The 24,336-nt window shown below is 34.8% G+C and overlaps 6 protein-coding genes across 10 annotated transcripts; 2 read left to right on the plus strand and 4 right to left on the minus strand.

Moving 5' to 3' along the window:
* Positions 1 to 66: 66 nt before the first annotated feature.
* On the plus strand, positions 67 to 6,212 carry LOC116179944 (NAD-dependent protein deacetylase sirtuin-1). The gene is made up of 4 exons (XM_031499761.1): positions 67 to 248; positions 1,831 to 2,048; positions 2,196 to 3,166; positions 4,961 to 6,212. The coding sequence occupies exons 1-4, from the start codon at positions 86 to 88 to the stop codon at positions 5,559 to 5,561; spliced, it is 1,953 nt and encodes a 650-aa protein (XP_031355621.1). The 5' UTR covers positions 67 to 85; the 3' UTR covers positions 5,562 to 6,212.
* Positions 6,186 to 8,201, minus strand: LOC116179945 (sprT-like domain-containing protein Spartan). The gene is made up of 4 exons (XM_031499762.1): positions 7,372 to 8,201; positions 7,123 to 7,319; positions 6,440 to 7,077; positions 6,186 to 6,385 (listed from the first exon to the last, which is right to left on the minus strand). The coding sequence occupies exons 1-3, from the start codon at positions 7,898 to 7,900 to the stop codon at positions 6,445 to 6,447; spliced, it is 1,359 nt and encodes a 452-aa protein (XP_031355622.1). The 5' UTR covers positions 7,901 to 8,201; the 3' UTR covers positions 6,186 to 6,385; positions 6,440 to 6,444.
* Positions 8,202 to 9,058: 857 nt separating this feature from the next.
* LOC116181266 (40S ribosomal protein S24) lies at positions 9,059 to 10,508 on the minus strand. Of its 2 annotated transcripts, XM_031501574.1 has the most exons (5): positions 10,370 to 10,508; positions 10,011 to 10,160; positions 9,708 to 9,953; positions 9,562 to 9,607; positions 9,059 to 9,151 (listed from the first exon to the last, which is right to left on the minus strand). In XM_031501574.1, the coding sequence occupies exons 1-4, from the start codon at positions 10,370 to 10,372 to the stop codon at positions 9,593 to 9,595; spliced, it is 414 nt and encodes a 137-aa protein (XP_031357434.1). In that variant the 5' UTR covers positions 10,373 to 10,508; the 3' UTR covers positions 9,059 to 9,151; positions 9,562 to 9,592. The 2 variants fall into 2 exon arrangements, with proteins under 2 accessions (XP_031357434.1, XP_031357435.1); XM_031501575.1 differs by lacking the exon at positions 9,562 to 9,607.
* An 819-nt stretch (positions 10,509 to 11,327) lies between these two features.
* On the minus strand, positions 11,328 to 18,764 carry LOC116180331 (protein dopey-1 homolog). 4 transcript variants are annotated; one of them, XM_031500265.1, is made up of 14 exons: positions 18,291 to 18,764; positions 17,655 to 18,238; positions 17,131 to 17,595; positions 15,678 to 16,356; positions 14,829 to 15,630; positions 14,597 to 14,775; positions 14,352 to 14,544; positions 14,134 to 14,304; positions 13,751 to 14,084; positions 13,549 to 13,701; positions 13,308 to 13,497; positions 13,194 to 13,208; positions 12,343 to 12,510; positions 11,328 to 12,288 (listed from the first exon to the last, which is right to left on the minus strand). In XM_031500265.1, the coding sequence occupies exons 1-14, from the start codon at positions 18,542 to 18,544 to the stop codon at positions 11,910 to 11,912; spliced, it is 4,566 nt and encodes a 1,521-aa protein (XP_031356125.1). In that variant the 5' UTR covers positions 18,545 to 18,764; the 3' UTR covers positions 11,328 to 11,909. The 4 variants fall into 4 exon arrangements, with proteins under 4 accessions (XP_031356125.1, XP_031356123.1, XP_031356124.1 ...); XM_031500263.1 differs by having other exon boundaries at positions 17,131 to 17,601; positions 18,291 to 18,758; XM_031500264.1 differs by having other exon boundaries at positions 13,194 to 13,205; positions 17,131 to 17,601; positions 18,291 to 18,756.
* Positions 18,765 to 20,535: 1,771 nt separating this feature from the next.
* LOC116180523 lies at positions 20,536 to 22,914 on the plus strand. The gene is made up of 3 exons (XM_031500559.1): positions 20,536 to 20,913; positions 20,973 to 21,129; positions 21,187 to 22,914. Coding segments are annotated over exons 1-3 (1,761 nt in total). The 5' UTR covers positions 20,536 to 20,912; the 3' UTR covers positions 22,790 to 22,914.
* LOC116180525 lies at positions 22,755 to 24,262 on the minus strand. The gene is made up of 2 exons (XM_031500563.1): positions 23,992 to 24,262; positions 22,755 to 23,938 (listed from the first exon to the last, which is right to left on the minus strand). Exon 2 carries the CDS (start codon positions 23,925 to 23,927, stop codon positions 22,851 to 22,853), a length of 1,077 nt encoding a protein of 358 aa, XP_031356423.1. The 5' UTR covers positions 23,928 to 23,938; positions 23,992 to 24,262; the 3' UTR covers positions 22,755 to 22,850.
* Positions 24,263 to 24,336: the final 74 nt, after the last annotated feature.

Below are 24,336 nucleotides of genomic sequence, written 5' to 3' on the forward strand. Positions count from 1 at the left end.
ACGTGTCCCGCATGTATGACGAGCATTTTTGCGGTCAGCGCCCTCTGTTGCGTTTCTATACGACTATCGTACAAGGATTTTTTCAATGGTGTCAAATATGGACTCCTTATCGCAAGGCACCGAAAATCAATCAGTCGCGAAGCGTATTAAATTGGAGCCAAATAACAAAAATGCGGGTGTGTTGTGTAACAATAGTTATTTTTCTAATAATTTTGCAACCCCTACACGACTTGTTGGACAAATAAAAGGTAATTAAAAAAAAATATGTTTGCTAACATTATTAAGACTCATGCAAAATGGCGAATTGTACGTGGAAGACATTTTGTAGGCGTGGCGTATTTAATGTACAAAAATTATTATATTATTAAAACTTGATATTTGTAAGTAAAACGAAATAAATGCTTCAAATTTTAATTTATTATAATTTACAAAATCATATACCATACAAGGTAACTTACATGGAGAATTCAAAGCACAGTATACATATGTTGGCATTTCTGAATTCTGTTGGTATCCACTGCAGTTGTAGTGGCGGTAAAAATAGGTGTACAAGTTGTTTTACCATCGCAAGTACCTAAGCTGTGGTTGTAGCTCCACAAAAACCCAAACACCATTTACAAAGCCCTCCCCAAAGTAAACTCGTATTCTCGTACTCGTACTTACAAATTTATTAGCTTGACATAAAGTAAAATACTAAAAATTATGGAAACTATACAAAAACAAAATTAACACTGATTTTCGTGTTTTTATAACACTTCTGTTTTATGCCAAACAATTTAAATTTAACCTTTCGATTCTCGTATAAATTAAAGTGGTCGAACTCATTGCAGGCAATTATATTTTCGAGTTTAATAATGATCATTAAAGGTATATACAGAGAGAATATATACATACAATCTCTATGTATCCTACTATGCTGTCAAGTCACCTTTGGCATTTTTATTTACAAAGGAAATCATACTTAACTTGAACTTCCAAAGGTGACTCCACAACAACCCTTTTTTGATCGTCCGTTATGATCCACCCATCAACAAAGCATTACAAATTTTTAACCTGATTTTAAGGCACGAAAATATGACTTACTGTCCAAATGCCACTCAAAATTTGGAAATTTGTTTTGTTGTAATCTCTGAGCATGCATACAAGGGGTTATACCTAATACACAGTGTTCCAACAAAATTTGTACCCCTCTAAAACTCGGTAAAATACATGTTGAGACAAAAATGCAAAATCTAGCCTATGTATATGTCGACGGGGCCAATTTTTATGCAAAAATAATTCTTGCCACTTTAATCTTGTACTCGGGGACGCATCATTCCCCAAATTTTTAAATGCGATAAGAGGTCAAATAAGACATACAATTTGGAAGTGATTTTCATTATTTACACAACTGTTTTTATTGTAAAAAAATACGGTATTTTTGAATTAACAAGGGGTTGATTGAGAGGAAATAAAGAGAGAAGTATGATTATCAAGAGTCAACTGTATACAGTATATTTTTAAAAATTGTTAAAACCCAAAATAAAATGTTTTGTTTTATAATTTCAATTGTTTATCATTTTTAACGGCCTACTAATTACTAAGAGCTTATGACCACTGACCAGTAACATCACATCTATTTAATACTTTTTGGATATGTATTTTTATTTTGACATCTGTAAATGCCTCTTTGTAGCATATTAACAGAAACTTATTATTATTACTTGTCTGGTAATAATACTGAGCGATCGAAGGTTAAATAAAAAAAGACCCTAATATATATGTATTATCTCAAAATAATATTTCTGTTTATTACATCTAATATTACCTATTATTGTCGATTAATTGCAGATAATACTTCCGATACAAGTTTATGTACAAACTTAATGCCAAAACATGAAACTTCAACAGATGTGTCGCCTAACACTACATTGGAGTCTTTACAAGATGGTTTTGAAGGGGAATTAGATGATGATAACACATCAACAATTAGTAACTTGAGTGAGCTAAGTGGATTATCAGAGTTGTCTGGTAAGGATTGGAAACCGATGGCGGGGAGTCTTGTGTGGGTAAGTTTGCAAAATTCATATTGCCCTCTTAGAAAGGTCTAGGACTTTAAAGTTCAAATTTAGGGGTTTAAATTTGGAATTCGGCATCTAAATTTTGCAGATTTTAAAAGTCTGAATTTAGAGTAACTTTCTGATTTTAATTTTTAGATTCAAAAACAAATGCAAAGTGGTGTTAATCCAAGAATGTTACTAAATGAGTTAGGAGCAGATGCCGATCAAATTCCTCAACGTGTTGACGACATTACACTATGGAAAATCATTATAAACATGCTAGCCGAACCACCTCGTCGTCATAAGCTAAGAAATGTTAACACATTGGATGACGTCTTACGTTTATTGAAAGCCGCAAAAAATGTTATCGTGCTAACAGGCGCCGGTGTGTCAGTATCCTGTGGAATTCCCGATTTTAGATCGCGTGATGGCATTTACTTACGTCTAGCTGTGGATTTCCCAAATTTACCAGATCCTCAGGCAATGTTTGACATAAACTATTTTAATCAAGATCCTCGGCCATTTTATAAGTTCGCTAAAGACATATATCCCGGAAATTTTAAACCTAGTCCTTGCCATCGATTTATTAAATTATTAGAGAAACACAGTAAACTATTACGTAATTATACCCAAAATATTGACACATTGGAAAAAGTCGCAAATATTGAAAAAGTAGTAGAATGTCATGGCTCGTTTGCTACAGCGACGTGTACGAAATGCGGACATCGCGTGACGGCAGATGTTATTCGAGAACCCATTGTCAACCAAAAAATTCCACTTTGTGAAAAATGCCATAGCGAAGTACCTCCATTTCTTCATCCCGACGAGATCGAAAAGGAGGAATTACATACTTTAGCCTCATCAGGAATCATGAAGCCAGATATTGTTTTTTTTGGGGAAGGATTACCAGACGTATTTCATGAAGCCATGGCAGAAGATAAGGGCAATTGCGATTTATTGTTGGTGATTGGAAGTTCTCTAAAAGTACGACCTGTTGCATTAATACCAAGTTCTCTTCCATCTGAAGTACCACAAATATTAATTAATAGGGAACCTTTATCACATTGTAATTTTGATGTGGAGCTGCTTGGTGATTGCGATGTAATTGTAAATCACATTTGCCAACAGTAAGTATCAGAACAATTGTAACACAATTATAAGAGAATATGTAATCTGATGACTTGCAGCAGCTTTGCAGTGTGACCAGAACGTAATAAACAATTGATGACATATTTTGTCACTACAAATTGAACACTCTTTCAAGCTGTTCATTTAGTCTGTATATTTTGAGTTATATGTTATAGGTATCTAAATGTTATATACCTACCTTAGTGGCGAATGATGTGCATGTGTGTGAAAAAAGTATATCATGTTTTAAACTAACAACCCATGTAGTTAAAACTAAAGTGGGTATTTTATAACCACACCTATTTGCAAATCCTAAAGGAGCAAAACTGTAGCAAGGCATTCAGAGAAACAACAGTCCTTTTTTTGACATATACAATATGGTACTTTAGTAGTATCCATTTATTTGAACCGAATGCAAACATTAATAGCGCTAGTAATTGGCCACAAGATGACTTATCTTTAAACAAAATTGAATTTAATTTTCAATTGATTGAATTATTTAATTATAAGGATAATGATGTTAAGTTAGTCTGTCATCTAAGTAAAAAAGACTTATCTCCAGTCTTTAAAGTTTTTGAATACATTTCCAGAAATGTAAGTCTGGGGTTGTTTTACACCTATTTCCTTAGGAGACATTCTAAGCAAGATTATATATTCAGTTATGAAGAGTTCATGTAGTTAAAACAACTCAAAAACTCCAATCCAATCAATAACCTAACAAAAATGAGATAGGCCCTTTTGCTTAAAGACAGCACTACGAAGTAGCAATTGAAATCTATAAGTACGTAACTGAGTTCCTGCGTACATGAAATGTGACTACTGTTTTGTAAGAACCCAAAAAAGAAAGAACAGGTTTATGAATAATGTAGGTACTTCATTATTTATCATTAAAAGGGCACCGACAAAAAATGAATATTGTAGTAAACTCATGTTCAAATAGATATCATTCCTAGTAATTGAAATATTTGGGTTTGTTAGTTAGTCACAAGTGACACCATTTTGTGTAGAGCATTGTTGTACCTAAATGCAAAGACGCCACAGTAGTTTGTATGCAGTCTTCCAATAGGAACTAGCAGGTAACATTCATTTTGGTCTAAATATCAGTTACTGCACTGTCTCCATAATCGTGCCACCTAGAGGACTAATTCACAGTGTTGTGGATAAATTTGAGTCCACAACATGTTGCTGCGGCTGCGGCGGACCCTATATTAATTTTCTGATTCAATTTTCAAGAGGCAATAGATTTTGTGTCTAATTTAAAATATACAATTTCATTATGATGGTGTTTAAAGACCCATCTTTCTTAGTATAATTTCTTAATCTACTACAATAGGTCTAAATCCACTCAAAATAACAATTTCACTGACTATTTGCAAATAAGCCAAATAAGTTCTGTGAATCGATCATTATACGAACTGCGTGAAAGCTAGCTTTACCAGCTTGTGACTTGAGATTGGCTCTCACTGTAGCAAAATTCGGTTGGTGCCCTTTTAATAAGTAAGTTTGTATGTAACAATAAAACATACAAAAACTCTCGAGACTTTCAAAGTGCAAGTAGTACTACTCATTGACATTATATTCATTATTGAGATTTTAAGTATTAAAACTCTTTTAAATTAATCGTTTGGGTTCCCTAGCAAAAAATGTACAAATGTTAGTGTCCAAGGGATGCACTGTGGTATTCTGGCGAAGTTGTGACAATGTTAGATTATAAAGGGTCAGAGGCCAAATACTAGCAATCGCACAAATGTTTCTTGTATATTGCTAATAGTGATTTTATAATTTTTTTTTAGATTAGGTGCACCTTGGCAGGATTGTGTTTACATTGACGAAAAGCTTAATGAAACTGTGCAGTTGCTACCGATTGTCCAGAGTGATACTGACGATCGGTTCTTTGTCCACAAGCCTGAAACTTTAAATTCACTCGGTGGTGACGATGAGATATCCAATGAAAGAAAGTTACCCATTGATGAAGATAAGTGGGATAATTGTGTGGATTTGGATAAACGTCTGTCGGGTAAACAATTTTCTCTTCCGGAAGATGTAATGAAATCGGTGGAATTAAAATCTGTAAAAGAAAGGCATATGTCAGTAGATTCCGCTAGAGATTCTGGCATAGGAGAAAATTCCAATTTTACAGACGAAAAGTTTGAAATATCGGATGAAACTACAGACAACCTCTCCTATGAAGAAAATCGAAAATGTATTCTTAATAATAGACGAAACATCACGGATAGATTACCACCAAACAGTTTTTATTTATTACCTCCTAGTAGATATGTCTTCCCAGGTGCTGAAATATATGATGATACTAATGAAAAGTACACTTACTTTGATGCTGAAACGTCAAGCTCAGATACCTCTGATAGTGAATCAGAAATTGATAATTTTTAATTTTGTTCAATGCAATGCGTAATAGGAAAAATTGTAAATATAATTCTTGTTTTGTACTGTACACATTTTTTGTTTCTGTTTTGGGGTACAAATGATGTTTCTATAAGTTTGGTTTTTGTTTGTTTAATGTTTTACAATATTTTAGTTATGGGAATTAAAAAAAAAAGTATATTGATGAGCAATTCCGTCCAATTTAAAATCTTATAATATTTTATAACCACAATGCAGTGCTGTTTCAAAACAGTTGAACTATTATTTTAAAACAGATATTAATTAGCACAGTGCCTTGGTGTCTTTGATTATTTTAATTCCCATTTAATTATATTGACGCCTGTAACTGTAAGGTGAATATTGGCCGAGAAAGGCTAGTTATGACGTACTCAAATTTTCGACAAAATGAGTCATTTTAAGACTGTCTCATCGTATAGGTAACCATATAAATATAGCTATTTGTAAACTCTGTCCTGGCAAATGTGTGGGTCTGTAAATATTGTACAAAGCATTATAGTATTTTTTAATTGTTAATAATTTCACTTATTTATGATAGTTTTAGTTTTTTTTTAAATTTTATTTATTTAATACCATACACTTTTGTATCGTTCTGTGCAAATGTAAATATGTGTATTTCATATTAAAAAAAACTTCATTTAATCGATGTCATTCAATACATTGAAAATCTTTAGAATCCTAAATATGTGATAATTGAAGAAGTAGAGACTGTGAAGCGTCAGTTTCCATATATTTGAAAATGGGATTGACAAAATTGAGTTTTATTACTCGGACTGAGTGTATTATTATGGAGTGCCTACAACTGCAGGTGTTACCTAGAATAATTAATAGTCATTAAAAACATACGATATATTTACTTTAATCATTACATAAATCAAAATGGATCGCTAAACATATCATTTAATGAGTTGTTTGTAACTCTGGTCTCCTCTCCACAACATGCGTTTATGTGACTGCTTATGTCTTCAAAAGGGAACTGTTTAAAGCAAAGAGGACAATCGTAAGTCTTTTCATAATAAGCCTTCGCCTGAGTTTTATTGATACCAATTTCAAAGTCATCCGTTATGGCATTTAAATTTAAACATACATCTACGTGAGAGTTAATTTCATGTGGCAATACGCCGTTATTGCAAATTGGGCATTTCACCTTCTGTTCCGATTCAATTGAGCTTTTTAGTTCATCAGTTTTCTTTTGTCTTCTTTCGTCAATATTTTCTAAACTTTCTAATGCACTTCTTTTGCTATTGCACGATAAGGGAAATCTTTGTAACCAACTGTTTCGAACAATAGAGTAGTCTGAAGAAGACTGAGATGTTAAATCTATACATTCTACAACTTCAGATTTTGATATAGTTGGTTTAGAGTCAGTCTCTGAAAGTTCCTCTTCTCTTGGTCTCTTATAACCTTTACCTGCTTGAGTATCTACTGGAAAATGATTTCGAATGTCATTTTGTTGTATATTATTTTCCTTAGTCAACTTCTTTGGACGTTTTTCTGGCTCTTTTATCTTAAAAAAGTTTCCTCATAACAAATTTTTAACAAGAATACCTACTTTAACAAAGGTGCCGTTACAACTACTTTTATGCTCATCCCACCAATTGTCATTTGGCCCAGGTGCTCTATTCATAGCACGACGGACCATTCCAAAATATGGCTTTCTATATTGGCAGGGTCCTGTGCATTTCCACCAGTGTTGCTTGTAGAGATTTACTTCGTCATGAAAGCTATGGTAAACAGTTATGTTAGTACCTAAAAAATTTGTTCCTAACTTTAGACCTAATTATTATATAGTAATACCTACCTGCTTCAGTATTAATGCGGTGCATATGTTTTTGAAATTGAGGACCGTGACTGTCGTGATCTTTGTTATTATGAGTGACAAATAAGTAAGCGTGAATCATTTCGTGTAAAAGTGTTTCAATTAAATCTTTCCGTGGTCGTAACTTTAATAAAGGCTCACTTAACGTAATATGGCAGAATCCTCCCGAACCTTGATAACTGCAAATTCCTGCACACGATGTCATACGTTTGCTCCAACTAACACAAACTGTTATTAGTTTGTTCCAAAAATATTTTCCATTGAAAGCCACAAAGAGCAGATGAATGTTTGGTGTAGGGTCAATTAATTCCCAAGATGGGTCTGTTAATGATTTATCATCCTCTTGTGTTGCTTTTCGTCCCGAATAAACCAGACCTTTTCCAGGATTCTCAATCTCAACTTCATGATTAAACTGCTGTTGAAGCAATGAAGCAAATTCGTAATCGCTGGTCTCCGCCATTCTAAAATCTGATCTCCCATGCATGTAGATAACAACAAAACCATATGACATTAATTTTACTTTGAATTTTACTCATAATCATACACCACAGCATACCCACACGAACCAAACCCATATACATACTTATGACCAAACCACCCTTTTTATTTTAATTTTGCACTTTCCATGCGGAAATCACAAAGTTGGCGACATCTATGATAAATTTTTGTAAACTTGGAAAGTAAACAATGGCCCGTATGAATAAAAATAGGCAAATGCTTATACTTGCAAAATTCAAAGTAAATACTCATAACTGCCTCTTCATACTGGTCTGCTTAGCAGCGCTGCATTGCGTCCTGTCCTTCTGCTTAGAATCGCTGCTCAGTCGCCCAGTGCGAAGGAGCACTTATGAGTATTTACTTTGAATTTTGCAAGTATAAGCATTTGCTTATTTTTATTCATACGGGCCAATATCTCACAATCAAATGTACATATGTTTCACTGTTATGCAACCCACCTTTCACACAAATGTGACGGCAGTGTTAATACGCTTTGAACTATTCTATCTATATGGTGAAAACGCCAGTAGCGATTTTCCGAGTCCCCAATACCGCATTTACCTTTCTCTTATCAACACCAAGTCCCTAGGCTCGCATATTCGCTTAACAATGGAAATTAATACCTAAAAAAATTATACTTTGAAAATTGTGGGGAAAATGCCACAAAGTTAAAAAAGTTCAGAAGTCTTCAACCACTGATTTCAATTTTAACTTGAGGTCAGTGCCTTCAACAGAGACAACCACAACTTTTAAACACTAACGTCTCTGTACATACATTCAACCGATGTACACTTTCACTTGTAAAAATTCATATTATTAGTACCCTTACATAACTTTCAGTTACAATTATGCACAGAAAAAGTGTAGGCATATAAACAGACCTAAATATTGTTTTGTAATCGATTTAAATTTTCAACATATATCGCACATAGATACTGTGTGTTTAATGAGTCCCACCACCAGCAAACATCACATAACACTTTGCCACTGGTAAACCACTCTGTATACGAGTGAGTTTTTTTCAAATGTTAATCGGTACTGTCAGCTTTATCACATAACTTTAGTTACTAAAAAACGCATACCTCAGCAAGTTTCTAAGCTACAGATATAATAAAAGTGCAAAATTCTAAGGGGCACCTCATAGTATTGAAATAGAAGCAAACACTCTCAATACAGGTTTTCACTTGTTTTTATTTCTCAAAGAAAACTTACACATAAAATTATTTGTAAAAAGTTCTTCATAGGCAAAGGGTCCCAGGAATTACTGAAACAAAATAATCAATTAGTATATAAACGATACACTAAAAACTCAGAAACCAAATCAAGATCATACGTCTAAGTACATCACACGCCATCAATCAGAACATAAAGCAAATTACTTACTGAACATACCCATTGGTATGTCTTAAGTGCAGATGGCTTATTCTTAAAATACACTTTTGCATTGAAAATTATAGCCAGAAGTAGGATGCGTTACCATTCACCATCTGTACTATAGTTAATAATTTATGATTACAATTTAGTAAGAAAATCACACTGTTAGTAAGTCCACAAACTACAATGCAATTAATGGTAACTAGAAAAAGCAGTTGTTAGATTGTACGGCCGTCACAGTTAATTTCAATAAAACAAATCACTGTAATACAATTGACACACAAGAAAGGAGTCAAATACCTAATGCGGATATATTGCAGATCGTAGAAACCTACTTCCTTCCACCCTGAAAATAATTTACGGAAAAATTGAAATGCCACCCTCAACCTTTTAACCTGTTCAGAAGCAATGCGACTAAACACAATGAAGAAACTTTATACAATTACCTTTTTCGCCGCAGCTCCTACTTTAGCCTTCTTTGTACCACGTACTTTTTTCATCCTATTTTTCCTTTCTTTACGTTGCTTACGGGTCTGTTGTTTCTTTTCGTACAACCCGTGACGTTGCAGTCTATATTTAGGTTCAAATTTTTTTGCAAAATCTAAGGTGTCATATATTAACGCAAACCCTGTAGAGATCCCGCCACCGAAATTGGTCCTAAACCCAAAGGCAAACACTACATCTGGCGTAACCTAAAAAGAGATACTTTGGAAATACAAAAACAAACTGGGGAATGTAAACTAAAATACCTTGTAGAGTTTCGCTAACTTTTCTCGAATTTCGGTTTTTTTAATCGACGGCTGGCCGGGGTGTAAAACGTCCACCACTAACTGCTTACGTGCTAATAGTCTATTTGTCATAAACTTCCTGGTACGGATTGTAGCCGTAGAACCTTCTGCCTAAAATTAGTTCTTTATTAATTAATCAAATGGGTAACTGGAATCATAAGAAAATGTTTGGTTAAGAATCCATCAGGATGATAAAAAAAAGTTTTCCTTTACTCAAATTTGTGTCCTATTATTTAAAGATAGCACCAATTTCAATACTTCAAATGCACATAAAAAACGCAGAGGATGAGGAAGAAAAATTTGGATAAATTTAAACATACCATTTTTGAAATTTTGTGATACAATCAAATGGCATAAAAGAAACAGCACTGTGAAGTTCGCAACCGTGAGAAGGTAGGCCGTGGCTATTCACCCAAAAGAAAGTACTCGATCTGTAACTCCATACACTCTCCGTTGCCGCAATAGGCGCACTTTGACAGCTGACAGCGAGTTTCGTAATTGCTTGAAAATTAGGAATTACGAAGTTAACCTATTTCGCCTTATTTATTTACGCAGCTTAACATTTATAGAGAATTTCATTAAGAAATATGTAAATAAAACAAAATGTGCCAACACTTCTACTCTACATATTCGCAGGGGAGCCCTACCGGGCAGCACTTAGGCACACCAGTGGCCCATTGTGCCCACCCCCTTTCTTTCACAACTCAATTCAGAGCCCGTTCCTCTCAATGAAGGATAGGACCCTGGTTAGCCTAAGTTGCTTCACCCTCCCCAATTTTCCAGATAACTGTCTCCAAGGAGTTTATATCCTGTTTAAAGCGTCACAGTGACAGACCACATGCTCAGTAGTTTCATCTGCCTCGCCACAGAACCTGCACGTGGACTCATCAGCGAGCCCAATGTTATGCAGGTGATAGTTGACCATCCAGTGCCCCGTATAGGACACCAGTGATTCTAATCTGGCTTCTATTCCGATTTACCAAGGGGTCCTGATCGAAGAAACAAATTTGAAAATACCTCTTGCTCAATTGAAATAGAATATATTGTTGTATGACATAAGTAACGAAAAAAGTACGCGCACATGAATTGGCTTCAAAAACAATCCAAAGCCTTACCTGTAGATGTACAATGTTGGTATTTCAACCTCCTTTATGGCTTGGGGCTTTGAAGGCCTTAGGAGACCCGATCCTTTGCATAGGATGTGAGTATGCATGACTTTTATACTTTTTAGTATCACAATAATCTCCCACCATTGCTTATTCTGTACTAATAAGCAGGAAAGTTAAATATATGTTTATTTAAACAGTTTAGCAAAACATATTCATGTAATTATAATATAAACACATATGTACACACTTACAGGATATTAGATTCCTATTATTGCAGCCAGAAAATTTTTAATATTCTTGGAATGCCCCACATTCTCTCACTTTTCAAAAAAATTAGCGTTGCAAACAATTAAAACAAAAAAGCACAAACTTATTTAAATTTTCAAACTGCAATTAAATTTATATAACAAATCCTAAAATTAGTAATCCATACTCTAGCTAGATGCTACTTCGAGATTAGCCATTTTATGTACAGAATCTCAAAATAACATCAGGAACCGATCACAATTTCGCACACCTATTAGTATACAACCGATCTATATTCAGTTACGTTAAAATCACATTATTTGAAATCACAATTATAAATTGGCCTTTTACACAGTATATTCATAAATAATTACAGTTGTTTAATCGCTGACAAAAATATACTTTTATCAACCTTATATTTTCTCAATTGACACGCAATTTCACCAAATTTACAAAAACTTAACGAAATATATACTACCTACTTCTACAGCTATCATTGAAATTTTTATCTTTGAATTGGATCTAAAAAATCCATTTCAATTACTTTATTAATTTTGTCCAAAAGAACATTGAATTTCTTATCCATTTGTTTATCGTGGAAATTGTAATCACTGCTCACAAATCCATTACATTCTGCTCGATGACGATTAGAACACAAGCTTAACGTTTTAAAGAAGCAATGTAAATCCTTCAGTTGCTTTATCGAATTCATAGTAAGTAGAAGTTCATCTTGCTTATTGGGTAAGGTTTCAATTGGCGTATCCAAAAATTTTTGATCCATGAGATTCGCTATTCTTGTAACGTGCGGAGTAAAAATAGGCATTTCTTGTGCTGCTAGCGAAGTTGTATGAGGTAATCTATCACCAACAAAAGCCCAACGGTACCTAGTAAAACCTTTTCGTGAGTACATAAACATTCGAAAGCGTTGAGCAACTTACATTTGAAATTGGGGCAGTGATGTGGCAGGTAAGAGCAAGGCCAAATCTAATAATTTAGCAGTTGAAAGTTGCAAACGGAGCCAATGTGGATGTCCCAACGCATGTAAACCATTGTTGCTGTTTGTAGTCCAACTTGCGTCAAGCGCCGTGAGCAATTTTATGTGAGAGCTGCATAACAAACTGCGTATTACAACAGTATAATAATGGTTTATCGAGTAAGAATTGGTACTACAATTTTGCCTACATATTTCGTGCAATTTGAAGTTTATTTTACACTCACATGATTTGAGATAAGTTTGCCTAACTCATTAAGCGCATTTAGAGGATGAAACAAGAATTATAATACAAATATTGATGATAGTAGTAACTACAGTATTGAAAGGAAATTAGAATATAAAACTATGAGCATATACAAAGATAAGTTCTTATTCCTGTAATAAGTATACTACTAGTTATTTTGAATATATGTATATGGTGTAAATAAAAAGCGAAAAAAAACCTTCAAGTTACTTTACATTGAAGAAAGTAATTAAATATTTAAAAGAAACCGTGATCAAGGCAAAATACAGGAAAGAGAAACACTAATAATATCAAACAAATTGTAATACAACGCAAAAAGTGCTACATATTTGCTTTAAGAGCTTCTTATCACAAATGTGTGGAATTGGATACAGCATGTTTAAGATCTGCTGCAAACTGAATTTTATCATGCTTCAATACACAGTTTGTTAGAATATCATTGTAATTCACGTTGTACCAATTGTTGAATGCCGGTCTTGCTCCCCAAATAATTGTTAAACGTAATTATAATGGTTGTTTGATTATGTTATACAATTTGCGCATCCAATTACCTGTTATTGTTTCTGCTTGGCAACATTCCAGGAATCCCAATATAAACAAACCAAAGTTAGTTACATAGACACAGAAGTATAACCAAAATTTACAAAAAAATACTTCACACATACCTAAATTCTTCCGTATCAGTTGAAAGTTCTTGCTCAATTTGTAAAAATACTTGTAACATTTCACTAATTATAATAGGCCAAAGGAGAGTCACTTGAACAGGCGTCATGCGAAGTAACAAAACTCGAAAGCATAAAAATACCTGGGCTTGTATGCCGGGTACGTTTAAACGCAAACTGCTGTTCAGTTGTTCTATAACAAAAGAATTTTGTATACACTGTTACAAGGTAGGTACATAATTACCTTGTATGTCTGGCATATATTTAGCATACTGATCTGGTTCACTACAAAAAATTACGAAAGATAACCGTTTTAATAACTGAGCTTTTTGTTCATATTCCTGTTCTCGAGAAGTAAATAGATTCAAACTACCGGTTTGAGTCATCGACACGCGACCTACGATACGTTATTAAGAACGAGTTAAAAAATGCGTGAACAATATTACCCATTAAATCCTTAAAGGTGGTATTGTCGTGAGTCATTAAATTATCGACAATTATTTTCCAATATCTCAAACAAGAATGATCCATTTGAAATAACGAGTTATCAAGTAGCAAATCAAAAACATCCTTCTTCCAAGCTTTACGAGTATATTGATAACTACTTAAGCTAGCTAATAATTTGGAGCAAGCTAAAAAACTGGGCATGTTCCGTAAAGTATGCGTTTTTAAATATGGAACAATATTGTACATTAAAGATGTAAGAATGGGATTTACTTTGTCCTTCTCAGAAGAACCGAAACAGATATCTAAAATAGGCGCTAATATTTCAGAAAGAACCTAAAAAAAAAAGACTGCTTCAGAGTAAGTACAACACAATCGTCTTTACCAGTTGAGCTTGTACGCTGTGATTAGAAGTAACCAAAACGTCAGAATTGGTCATATTATTCACAACATTTGCAGAACTGTCAGTTTCTTGCTCCCTAACTGCTAAATTTCGTCTAAGCCACGTTGTCTGTTCCAAGCACGAGCCACAAACTTGGGATATACAATCGATTAACTGAAATAGGTAACGTATAACGCGATATAATGCAATATTTCACTTACTCGTGCGGTGACGTCTTGTAAATCTTTTTGATCTTTCCTCTCCTCTAACGGACAACACTTTATCATCAATTCATGAAGTAAAGCGGCCAATAAAAATTGCGAAGGAGGGCCTAAAGAACAACCTTCCCTAACCAAGGTCAGTAAAGAACTCCATGCTTCGGATAATTGAGTTGCAGATGCATTTCTCATATAACTTCAAAATCATTTATTTCAAATATTGCTCTAAATCTAAACGAAGGCCTTACCAATAAAATAATTCTAAAACCGCAACATCAAGACAAATCTCGCTATTAAGACCTTCAATGGGAGGCGGATTACGAATCACAGCAGTAACGGTCTGTACCAAATTATCTAAAGGAATTACTCTTATGGCAGATATTAAGTATACTAAATTATTCTGCGCCGAATTGGCTTCCGGTAATATCTGAAATACGTAAATTGAACTACAAGGTATGGGTAAAGGTGACAATAACTTACAGCTTTCAGCGAAATAAAAGGATTTCTGCGTTCATGCCAAGCAACCGCAATGGCTGCTAAAAAATTTGCTCCGTGATGTATAGAAATTGGACTCAGAAACTCTAGCAACTGCTGCTTAACAATTTTCGAATTCCCGTATACCGCGCTAAATTCACCTTCAATTGAAATAATAGTTTGCCAAATTTTCGCAATACTAGAAACAATACGCGGCATGTGGCTTAGCACAGTTTTTCTAGCTGTCTGATAGAAGTTTGAGTTTTGCTTGTTAGCATGATTAAATTCACCGGTGCCCGTAAAAAAAACGCTGACTAAATTGTTCAGAATTTCTGTAGGATTGGCAATCGGGGTACTAGGTGTGCTTCCGCCTGGTTGAGATGAACACTGAGTTGAATCCACTAAGCAATAATGACACAAAATTGTCAACGAATTTATCTGTGTAATTGCGTAATCGACACAAAATTCCCCCATTAACTCTACGTTTTTGTATGTATCCGCAATTTTTTCTATGTTATTGCAAAGTTGATGTATTATACTAATGGTAATTTGTTTCAAATTTTGACCAAAATATGGCAAACAAGTCGTCACCATATTGCACCAGCTTTCGTGCAAGTATTTCATATTTTGGTGACGAAGGGCACTCATAATGGCTGACAAAAACATCTGCTGTTCGGGTATTAAAATGGTCGGCGTGTAGGTCAACTGTTTGCCTACAGATGTAGGGACCGTTTGCTGCAACGTGCTGTTATTTGTATCTTGTTTCGGGAATACACGATGTTCCAGTATTATAAGAGACTGAATTAATCTAAAAGTTAATATTAATTTAAATACTCACTTTACGGAAACTTTTACCTGAGCAATTGAATTTGAAAAACTTCAACATTTTCGGATACTCTGTGATGAGAATCGTATAGCTGGAAGCTGTTAAATTGTAAAATCTCCTCCGCGAATGACATATCTTCGTCAAAGTTTCTGACGGAAGTTAATAAACAGTGAAGTAAATCCTCTTGTAATTTACATTTCATGAGCATATCGGCAATATAACTCGAAAAGCCCTTCGAATTTTCATTAACATTATTGATAATACTTCGAATAATGATATCCAATACTTCAAGGCTTACTAACTGAACTCTCAAATTCTTTTCAATTTCTTCTTGTGTTAAATGTGAACTCTCAAGATGTGGATAAAATGTTTTCGCATAATTTAAACAAATCAGGATTACAATATCCAAAAACATGTATCCTCTATAAAAATTAATGTGCTCTTGACCAACTTCTCCTATAAATCCGCCACCAAGCAGAGATTTACGATGTCTAGCCAGCAGAAGTAACGTATCGTTATGTTTCAAATTTTGCAATCCAGTTGTTGCGAGACATTGAACAAACAGTTGAGGATTTGTTTCAATACAATTCTTTAGGGTTTGTAATGCATATAATATCACATTCGAATCGTATACATTGTAGTACAGACATACATGATAGTGTATTGGATAGACCGAAAAATGTTTTGCGTCTTGTTTCCCACTTACATCTGAAAAATTGCAACCATACTATTATTATTATTATTATTATTACCGAAATTGTTACTTTTTGATGATTATTGATGTACGAGGTGGTGACTTGAACAACGCACCACAGGAATTTCAATAGTAATTTTTTTATTTCTGATTATTGGCTTCCCTGATTATTTTAGAGATAAAGTCTATTTAGGTTTTTTGTAGAGAAAAAAATTACGAATCCACGAATACTATAGCTTTTAATTTATTGAACTTTGAAACCAAGAATTGGATAACTTAAAACTGACGCTTTTAAGAAACTCGGTGGTGCCATGACAGTTCGAGCTCAAACAAAGGCAACTAATGGTAAATGCAGGCGCTTTTGTTTGATTTCATAATTCCATGGCATTACTGATTTTATAAAATAGGAAACAATAGTATGTACCTACTACGGATCCGTAATTTTTTTTCTACAAAAAACGTAAAGACTTTATTTCTAAAATAATTAGGGAAGCCAATAATTGGAAATTAAAAAATTACTATTGAAATTTCTACGGTGCATTCGTCAAGTCACCACCCCATATGTCCAAAACGCTGACAATCACTATTTTAATCGATTCCCCAACACATTTGAAATTGTGTAAAAAGACTAAATTTACAATGAGCTAACCCACGTTTTCGATTTGTGTTGTATATTTTGGCACTATGGTCATCGGCGTTTTGAAATAAATTTGGTGAAATGTTTAGTGGGACAAAAAGCAGATATCAGCTTACACGTGATGTGAAATGTGCAGATTTTAAGAACTTACTTGTTTGCTCATCAACACCACCGTCGGCTAGACAAACATTAGTAATAATGTCGTTTACCAACTCTGATATAATAGCGTGATCTCCACCATGAAAAAATTCTTCAGCCGTTGTGCTGAGTTCCATTTCACAATTTAGTCGCTCCGAGTCTGATAGACAGTACGACCAACTGTGGACAAGATTATTTTCAATGTCTTCTAATTTTTTATCATTTGTTTCATCAAAACTTCGAGACTTTCTCATTTTTAATAAATCCGTTTGTTTGTCACTAATGCCATCAGCTGTATGTTTTTGAACATTATTCACTTTACTCTGTTCTACACCTTCACTTTTGTATAGAGGTAACGAATTATTTTGCAAATCACAACTGGAATCACGATCTAAAGTGTTAGAATATTTTAAAGATTTTATCAAGAGCTCTCCGCTGTTTTGTGTCAACTCCGATAAACTTTCTGTAGAAGAAGGTTCTGAATCTGAAATTATATGAGTCTCTGTATACATTTATTATAAATATATGTTTACTTACTAGCGACATTGGGGTCATCGCTAATTTCAAATTTGCTGTATGAACCTGTGATTCCATATGGATAAATTTCCTTCGAGTTCAAAGGATTAACAAACAGTTGCATGCTGGACTTACTGTCTACATCGGCAATTTTCCTATTTTCCAAGTTTTTAAAATCTTCATTTTTCTTTGTTACAACACTCGAGTTTTCCGTAATACTTGTCGTCATATCAATAACATTGGTGCTCTTTTTTCCAGCTTTAGAAAACAAGAAACTTTTTCTTTTTATGGGTTTTAATGCGGAATCTTCGGAAATGTGAAATTTGATTTCTCCGTTAATGTGGCTTATAGCGTATGCCTTAGTCCAGTTATCCACATTGGCAGTTTTTTGAGAAGTGGCGGCTTCATTCAAATCTTCTTTACTAATATTTATGTGGCGAATAGAAATACGTGCAGTACTAGGCATCAGAAGAATATTAAAAAACGGATTCATAATTCTTGCTATATCATTGCGAAGTAAGCAATGCGTTAGAAAAGATTCCGATAACAACCTCAAATTATGCTTCTGCTGATGATGAAAATTGTCAAAAACTTTTAATAATGACCTAAAGATAATGAGTAATTAGACGCACAATATATTGACAAGGTTTACGTTACCTATCAAAGTTTCGAATACTGTTTTGGTTTGTTGGAATTTTGACATCTAGCTCTCTTCCCGAGCACCATAATAACATAAACCTTTTTAAAAAATCAACAGTAAGAGTGTCATTTACTAAATAACTCGCAATTACGTCTTCCACATAAGATTTGGTGTAAAATATGTTATGTATGTGATACAATAAGGTGGCACAAGTCATTACCTTATCTTGATTACGAAAAGTTCCAATTAAATCCCACAACAATTGAGACATTATCTAGAATTATAACATGCACATGCATTATCTCAAAATGAAGTACACAAAAAAGGTATAAAGTTTTATTCTTTGTACATGTTTCGATCGCAGAATTGTAATCAGCAGAGGAGCTGACTGAAATGTCAACCCAAGGTGATAAAAAAGATTTGCTGTTGAAGAAATATACAAAGACTAAAACTGTTCTGTTTGTAATAATACACCAAAAGACAGTATTAGAAATAAAAATCCGAAACAACTGAATACCAAATGATCCTCGAGATCTTTACACATCCATAGTTTTTATTATAGGGTTGATTATGCCCTAATAGATCAGCATAGCTTGTAAAACAAATTTTTTGATTTTTGATTTTTTGCCTACATACAAAAAATGGATTGCGCAAATACAAAAGTTGTGTTGTGCAGGCTCAAATTATTTTTAGCGCATTTTTGCAAAAATTTTTTTTGTAAAAAGTAGCTTTTAATCTCACTTTGGCTGGCTGGCTGGCTGGCTGGCTGGCTGGCTGCTGGCAGTAAATGCGCGCCCGTAGAAAAACGCTTGTAAAAAGACAAGGAGTGTACATGTAACTATCGGGGCCGTGTAATTAAGAACGTTAGGGATGGGGCTACAAGATTTGGAGTCGACGACATCTGGACGCCATCCCCGAGCGTATTATACTAACCTGGAGATTTTTCAGTTTTTATCTATCTTCTTCTACAGTTTTTCTCCGATTGTTTTCAAATTGGTGTCGTCGGGAAGATCTTGTCAACGCGCACAACTCCTGCGTGGCGGAATTTTGTTTTTTTTCCTAGGGGCGAAATAAACCACCTTTTGCGCGGCGCGCTTCGAGGGGTAGTCGACTTTGGGCGCCCAAAAGTTTCTTACAGCGCGAATCGCGGTCTCTCTTTCTCGTGTCACTAATAGAAGGTCGAGCTATGTGAAGTACCCAAAAGTTGAATACGATTTTATGCCGGGATTTTAGCGAAATCTACCAAAATGTGAATTACGAATGAACGGGACGTCGGAACTGTGTATCGACAAAGGGAATGTGGTAACCCCCGACGAGATCTTACTGATGGTGGAGTCGAAACTTCAAATCCGAATTGTTGCGGGTGATCAGAAGTGGGTGTCGACAAAGGGAATATGGTAACCCCCAAAGGATTTTAATGATGGTGGAGTCAAAACTTCAAACGCGAATTGCGAGTGCACGGTAAGTGAGAAAATGGTACCGACAAAGTGAACGTGGTAGCTTTCGGCAAGATCTTATTGATGGTGGAGTCAATATTGGCTAATAAAACACTGATCTGCCACACAAAAATGCGCTGAAGTCCCTTCGATCTCACACGAGGACTTTGATTATTTTTTTCAGCACACTATTCACCTTTTTATATTTTAACAATTTCTGTATGTATGAAGTTCGTCGTCAGCTAGTAATTAATAATAATAACCAGTAACCGTTAATGTTAAATGTAAGAAAAGGTTTGTAACACCAACACTCCAAAACCAATGTTTAAGCACAACAAAACGGACTCCTTTCTGACAAATCGCGGTGTGTTTACCTACAACCCTGCAAGATTGCCGACCCGTGTGGCGCAGTACAGTTGAAGCTGAACTGTGGTGCCTCTGCTCGAATTCGGGTTCGGGCATGGATATTTGTAAATGTATAGTGAGTTAGGTTGGTAGAACAGCCTTAGCTGAAACCCCGCCCACTCAAAAATGAAGGCAAATAAATAATGTTAATAGAGATAACAGTTCGTTTTTAATTGAAATGAAGGTTCTGTAAAGTTAACACACCCTATACGGTTATTGAAAACCAAAATATATTCTGTGGTACGCCCTGCGCAAGCGCAACAGCGAAGCGGTTGTCAACTTGTTTTATAAATTTTGAAAAATAACGGTTTTGTTTTTGTGGTATGTGGCACGTGTGTGGTGACAGTTGGAGAAGATATTTTAATTAAGGTGATGTGTGTCACTTGTGTAATTTTATAGAGCGAGTTAGTCCACAATAGACGGTTTCGGCGTAAGTTTGACCTTGAAAGGATAAAGAGGAAAGTTCTACCCTAGTTTTGTTTCTTTCTAACAGTGTCGCCACACATAGCGCAATATATCCCCAAATTGATTAGTTATTTTTACAATATTACCATATAATTGGTAATCCATGTTTATAGTAATATAACCTTACAAAACATTCGCATAACCTCATTTATTCGTTTCTGTCATCATTATTTCCTGGCCTTTTCTAGTTTTCTCATTGCATATTTCCATTTATCTTTCACGTTCCACCTTTGATTATTTTATTTCCTTTTGCATTTTTTGAATACCCTGTCTTTAACCTTTATACCAAACAGTTTTTTTTAAAACTAAACTGTACACAATCCTTCTTGCTCAAGTAAGTAGTTTTATACTTTATAGATGTTTATAATATATTGCAATGTACAATTTTATTAGTGGATCAACCATCGATTTCCCTATTACCAGAAGATGTTCCTGGTGCTGTTTTACGCCATGGTGTAAATATTGAGGACCATTCTAACCTGGAGTTGCAAAGGTGGTTAGAGTGTCGTGCATTAAAGAAAACAGGAAATAAAACTGATTTAGTGCAAAGGTAAATAGGCAAATTTATTGTGCTTAGTAGAATTACTTATATCTCATTTATTTGTAGGGTTGTAAACTGTATTGAAGCGGGACGCAGTAATAGTATTTCCCTAGCTATTGATGGAGGCAAATGGTACGATATGAAACGGAACGTTGTTGTAACTGCTTCCACTTCAACTGCTGCATCAGGTCCTGCATCTGATGAGACTCTTCTGTGGGCAAGATTCCCATCTCGTGAAATCCCCCAATATTTCAACAAGGGCCACATCTATACCTATCTTGTGGGATGCTTCTTTGAAAATGAAGATTATGTCAGCAACAATACAGGTGTAACAGAAAAACCGTTTCGACGTGGCAGCCAGTTTGTAAGCAGCGATCACTTGCACGAAGTGTTTGACAGCAGTGATAACCGATTTTACCTTTTAAAAGCAAAGTGTTTTGCATCATTTAATAAGAATAAATTGTACTCTGTAGTGATAACTTTAAACAAAGCATCGGGAGCTGTAGTTAATGGTAGATGCGAGTGTAAACAATCTGCGTTAGGTAAATGTAGCCACGTAAGCGCTCTTTTGCTGTTCCTGGAGAAGTTTTGCGGAGAAAACGGCCACGATAACACTGCATGCACCAGCAAGTTAAGGCAGTGGGGTTTGGGTGCTAAACTGAAAAAACCTGGACCTATTTCCCAAAAGAAGTACGGCAATGTGAGATTCGAACCAATTCGCAGGGCAACGTTCGATCCAAGACCAGACAACTATGAAAGAACTGTCAATATAAACAATTTTATTTGCGATTTACAAAAAGAACGTCTTCCTACAATGTTCGAAACTTTATTCCAACTACGTTATGATGACTTCAAATTGGACCAAAGTAGTGTAGATATCGTCATACAACAAGTTCTAATTTTCAAGAAGAATATGGATCAGGAACTTATAAAACAAAAGAACATCTTTTCTGTAGAAGGTGCCGAAATTCAGCATTCGTTGGGTTGGTTTAGATGGAGAAGCTACTTTATCACAGCATCGAATGCAAAGACCGCTTCATCCCTAGTGAGTCTTTCCGCAAAAAACAATTATTTAAAAAGAAATCTATGGCAATTAACACCAAATTTATTGACGGCAGCAATGAGATACGGTCAAGTTAATGAGGCGAAGGCAAGGGACAAGTATGTAGCCGATCACATTCAACCAAATGAACAATTTGTGCAAGTAGGGCTGTATATGAACAAGAAATACCCTCACCTAGCGTGTAGTGCTGATGGAGTTGTGACAACCAACGGAGTGATCACAAGAGTCATAGAAATCAAATGCCCTAAAGTGCTCGAAGACAAAGATCCATGTCAGTGGAACAGTGTGTTAACAGGTCAACAACAGAGCAACTTTTTCGCGTATGAGGAAAATAATAAAGTGTTTTTAAAAGCGAACCATCCATATAATTATCAGGTTGCTACAACAATGTTAATTTTTGAAGTTCCCGAATGTGATTTTGTTGTGTGGTCAAGTGTAGGTCTCCTAGTTTTTAAGGTACAATTATCTGATATCTCTAGGCATGTTATTGACGACATAACTAAAAAGCTTAAAAAAATGTATTATAATATGTACATTCCAGAATTATTTTTAATGCGAATTCCGAGGAACTTACCATTATTTGAGTTGGACTACTTTCAAGAATAATGTATACTATACTATATTTTGTGCTCTTTGTTATAATTACATACATAATGTTATAATAAAATTATGTTAAAACTGGTTTTTCAAAGTTTACCAAAAAACAAATTATACTAAATATATTGGACATAATGGGTAACATTGAAATTTGCACTGGCTTTGCTAAAATTTGGTAGCTTTTTATTCGTCTGATGGAGCGCTCTACAGTAATACGACACTTTGCAATTTTCTTTGTTAGTATTTCTTCTTCCGCTGTTAATCTTGTCCTGCCAGCCAAGAAAGGTGGAATGATTAATTTATATTTGTGCTCATCACAAATGTCTTGAATGGTAAAACCACGATCTGCCATAAGCACATCGTCTTCTTCCAAAAATACAGAAATGTCTGACGACTTAAATAGTTCGATGTCCGAAATGGACCCCTCGTAACCCTCACTGTTGTATACAACTGCCCCTCTTGAAGACACTCCCACTAAAAACTTGATCGTATTGTAGTGCTTGTAGCTGGAATGGGTGTTTCCTTGTTGCTGAAAATTTTTGGACATCTGCATCCGGACTTCAGTGGTATCCAGAACTACGGTCACTTTGTCATTAAGTAGGCGAAAACAAGCAGGCATGTGTCTTATATCAGTGGCACGAGCACCTTTCATGAAAGCATTGCGCAGAACACACGTTTGTAAATAAACAAATTGCACCCACGTATAAAATATTGCCGACACTTGGGTGACACTCATGTTATAAAATATAGATAATTCTGTGGTCTGTGGTGTGTGATCACTGTGATCTCCACTTCCAACATTTACATTAGCCAATGCCCTTTCCAGATTCACATTATCTTCTTGGGAACCTGAGCCGACTTCGATGAAACTTTGAATATCCAAACTATTTAGACGTAGTAGAGGGTTAGTCAAGTAGCTTTGATGCGGTTCTGGATTTTCTGATTCCCTTGTAGCAAAATGCTGCTCACAAATATACACATTCTTAGTAATATTAGATGGGTTTAGATTGTTGTTTCCACATAGTTCAATCCATAATAAGCTCTTCGCCATATTCCGCAGTGGTTTAGGGAACGGATGATAACGGAGATTGCGACACCTTTTAGACTTTGAGGTGTTGTTGCAATCCTTGTAATGACACTTTGGCATTGTAATGCCTCCTATAATGAACAGAATCAATCATAATGTAACCTTCTTTTTACATAATACTTACTTGAGCAAGAAGGATTGTGTACAGTTTAGTTTAAAAAAAAACTGTTTGGTATAAAGGTTAAAGACAGGGTATTCAAAAAATGCAAAAGGAAATAAAATAATCAAAGGTGGAACGTGAAAGATAAATGGAAATATGCAATGAGAAAACTAGAAAAGGCCAGGAAATAATGACGACAGAAACGAATAAATGAGGTTATGCGAATGTTTTGTAAGGTTATATTACTATAAACATGGATTACCAATTATATGGTAATATTGTAAAAATAACTAATCAATTTGGGGATATATTGCGCTATGTGTGGCGACACTGTTAGAAAGAAACAAAACTAGGGTAGAACTTTCCTCT

The sequence above is a fragment of the Photinus pyralis genome, unplaced genomic scaffold, assembly GCF_008802855.1.
Source record: "Photinus pyralis isolate 1611_PpyrPB1 unplaced genomic scaffold, Ppyr1.3 Ppyr1.4_LG9, whole genome shotgun sequence".
Taxonomy (NCBI): Eukaryota; Metazoa; Arthropoda; class Insecta; order Coleoptera; family Lampyridae; genus Photinus; species Photinus pyralis.

Bases quoted from the DNA above. Each gene is read 5' to 3' on its own strand.
- LOC116179944 (XM_031499761.1), top strand. From the start codon at position 86: ATGGTGTCAAATATGGACTCCTTATCGCAAGGCACCGAAAATCAATCA. The intron at 249-1,830 runs GTAATTAAAAAA...GATTAATTGCAG, and splicing joins ACTTGTTGGACAAATAAAAG to ATAATACTTCCGATACAAGT. The intron at 3,167-4,960 runs GTAAGTATCAGA...ATTTTTTTTTAG, and splicing joins GTAAATCACATTTGCCAACA to ATTAGGTGCACCTTGGCAGG.
- LOC116179945 (XM_031499762.1), bottom strand. From the start codon at position 7,900: ATGTCATATGGTTTTGTTGTTATCTACATGCATGGGAGATCAGATTTT. The intron at 7,320-7,371 runs GTAGGTATTACT...CAAATTTTTTAG, and splicing joins CCGCATTAATACTGAAGCAG to GTACTAACATAACTGTTTAC. The intron at 7,078-7,122 runs GTAGGTATTCTT...AACTTTTTTAAG, and splicing joins GTAACGGCACCTTTGTTAAA to ATAAAAGAGCCAGAAAAACG.
- LOC116181266 (XM_031501574.1), bottom strand. The intron at 9,954-10,010 runs GTATTTTAGTTT...ATCTCTTTTTAG, and splicing joins AGTTAGCGAAACTCTACAAG to GTTACGCCAGATGTAGTGTT.
- LOC116180331 (XM_031500263.1), bottom strand. From the start codon at position 18,544: ATGTCTCAATTGTTGTGGGATTTAATTGGAACTTTTCGTAATCAAGAT. The intron at 14,776-14,828 runs GTAAGTTATTGT...TACGTATTTCAG, and splicing joins CTTTTATTTCGCTGAAAGCT to ATATTACCGGAAGCCAATTC. The intron at 14,305-14,351 runs GTAAGTGAAATA...TACCTATTTCAG, and splicing joins TACAAGACGTCACCGCACGA to TTAATCGATTGTATATCCCA.
- LOC116180523 (XM_031500559.1), top strand. The intron at 21,130-21,186 runs GTAAATAGGCAA...ATTTATTTGTAG, and splicing joins AAAACTGATTTAGTGCAAAG to GGTTGTAAACTGTATTGAAG.
- LOC116180525 (XM_031500563.1), bottom strand. From the start codon at position 23,927: ATGCCAAAGTGTCATTACAAGGATTGCAACAACACCTCAAAGTCTAAA.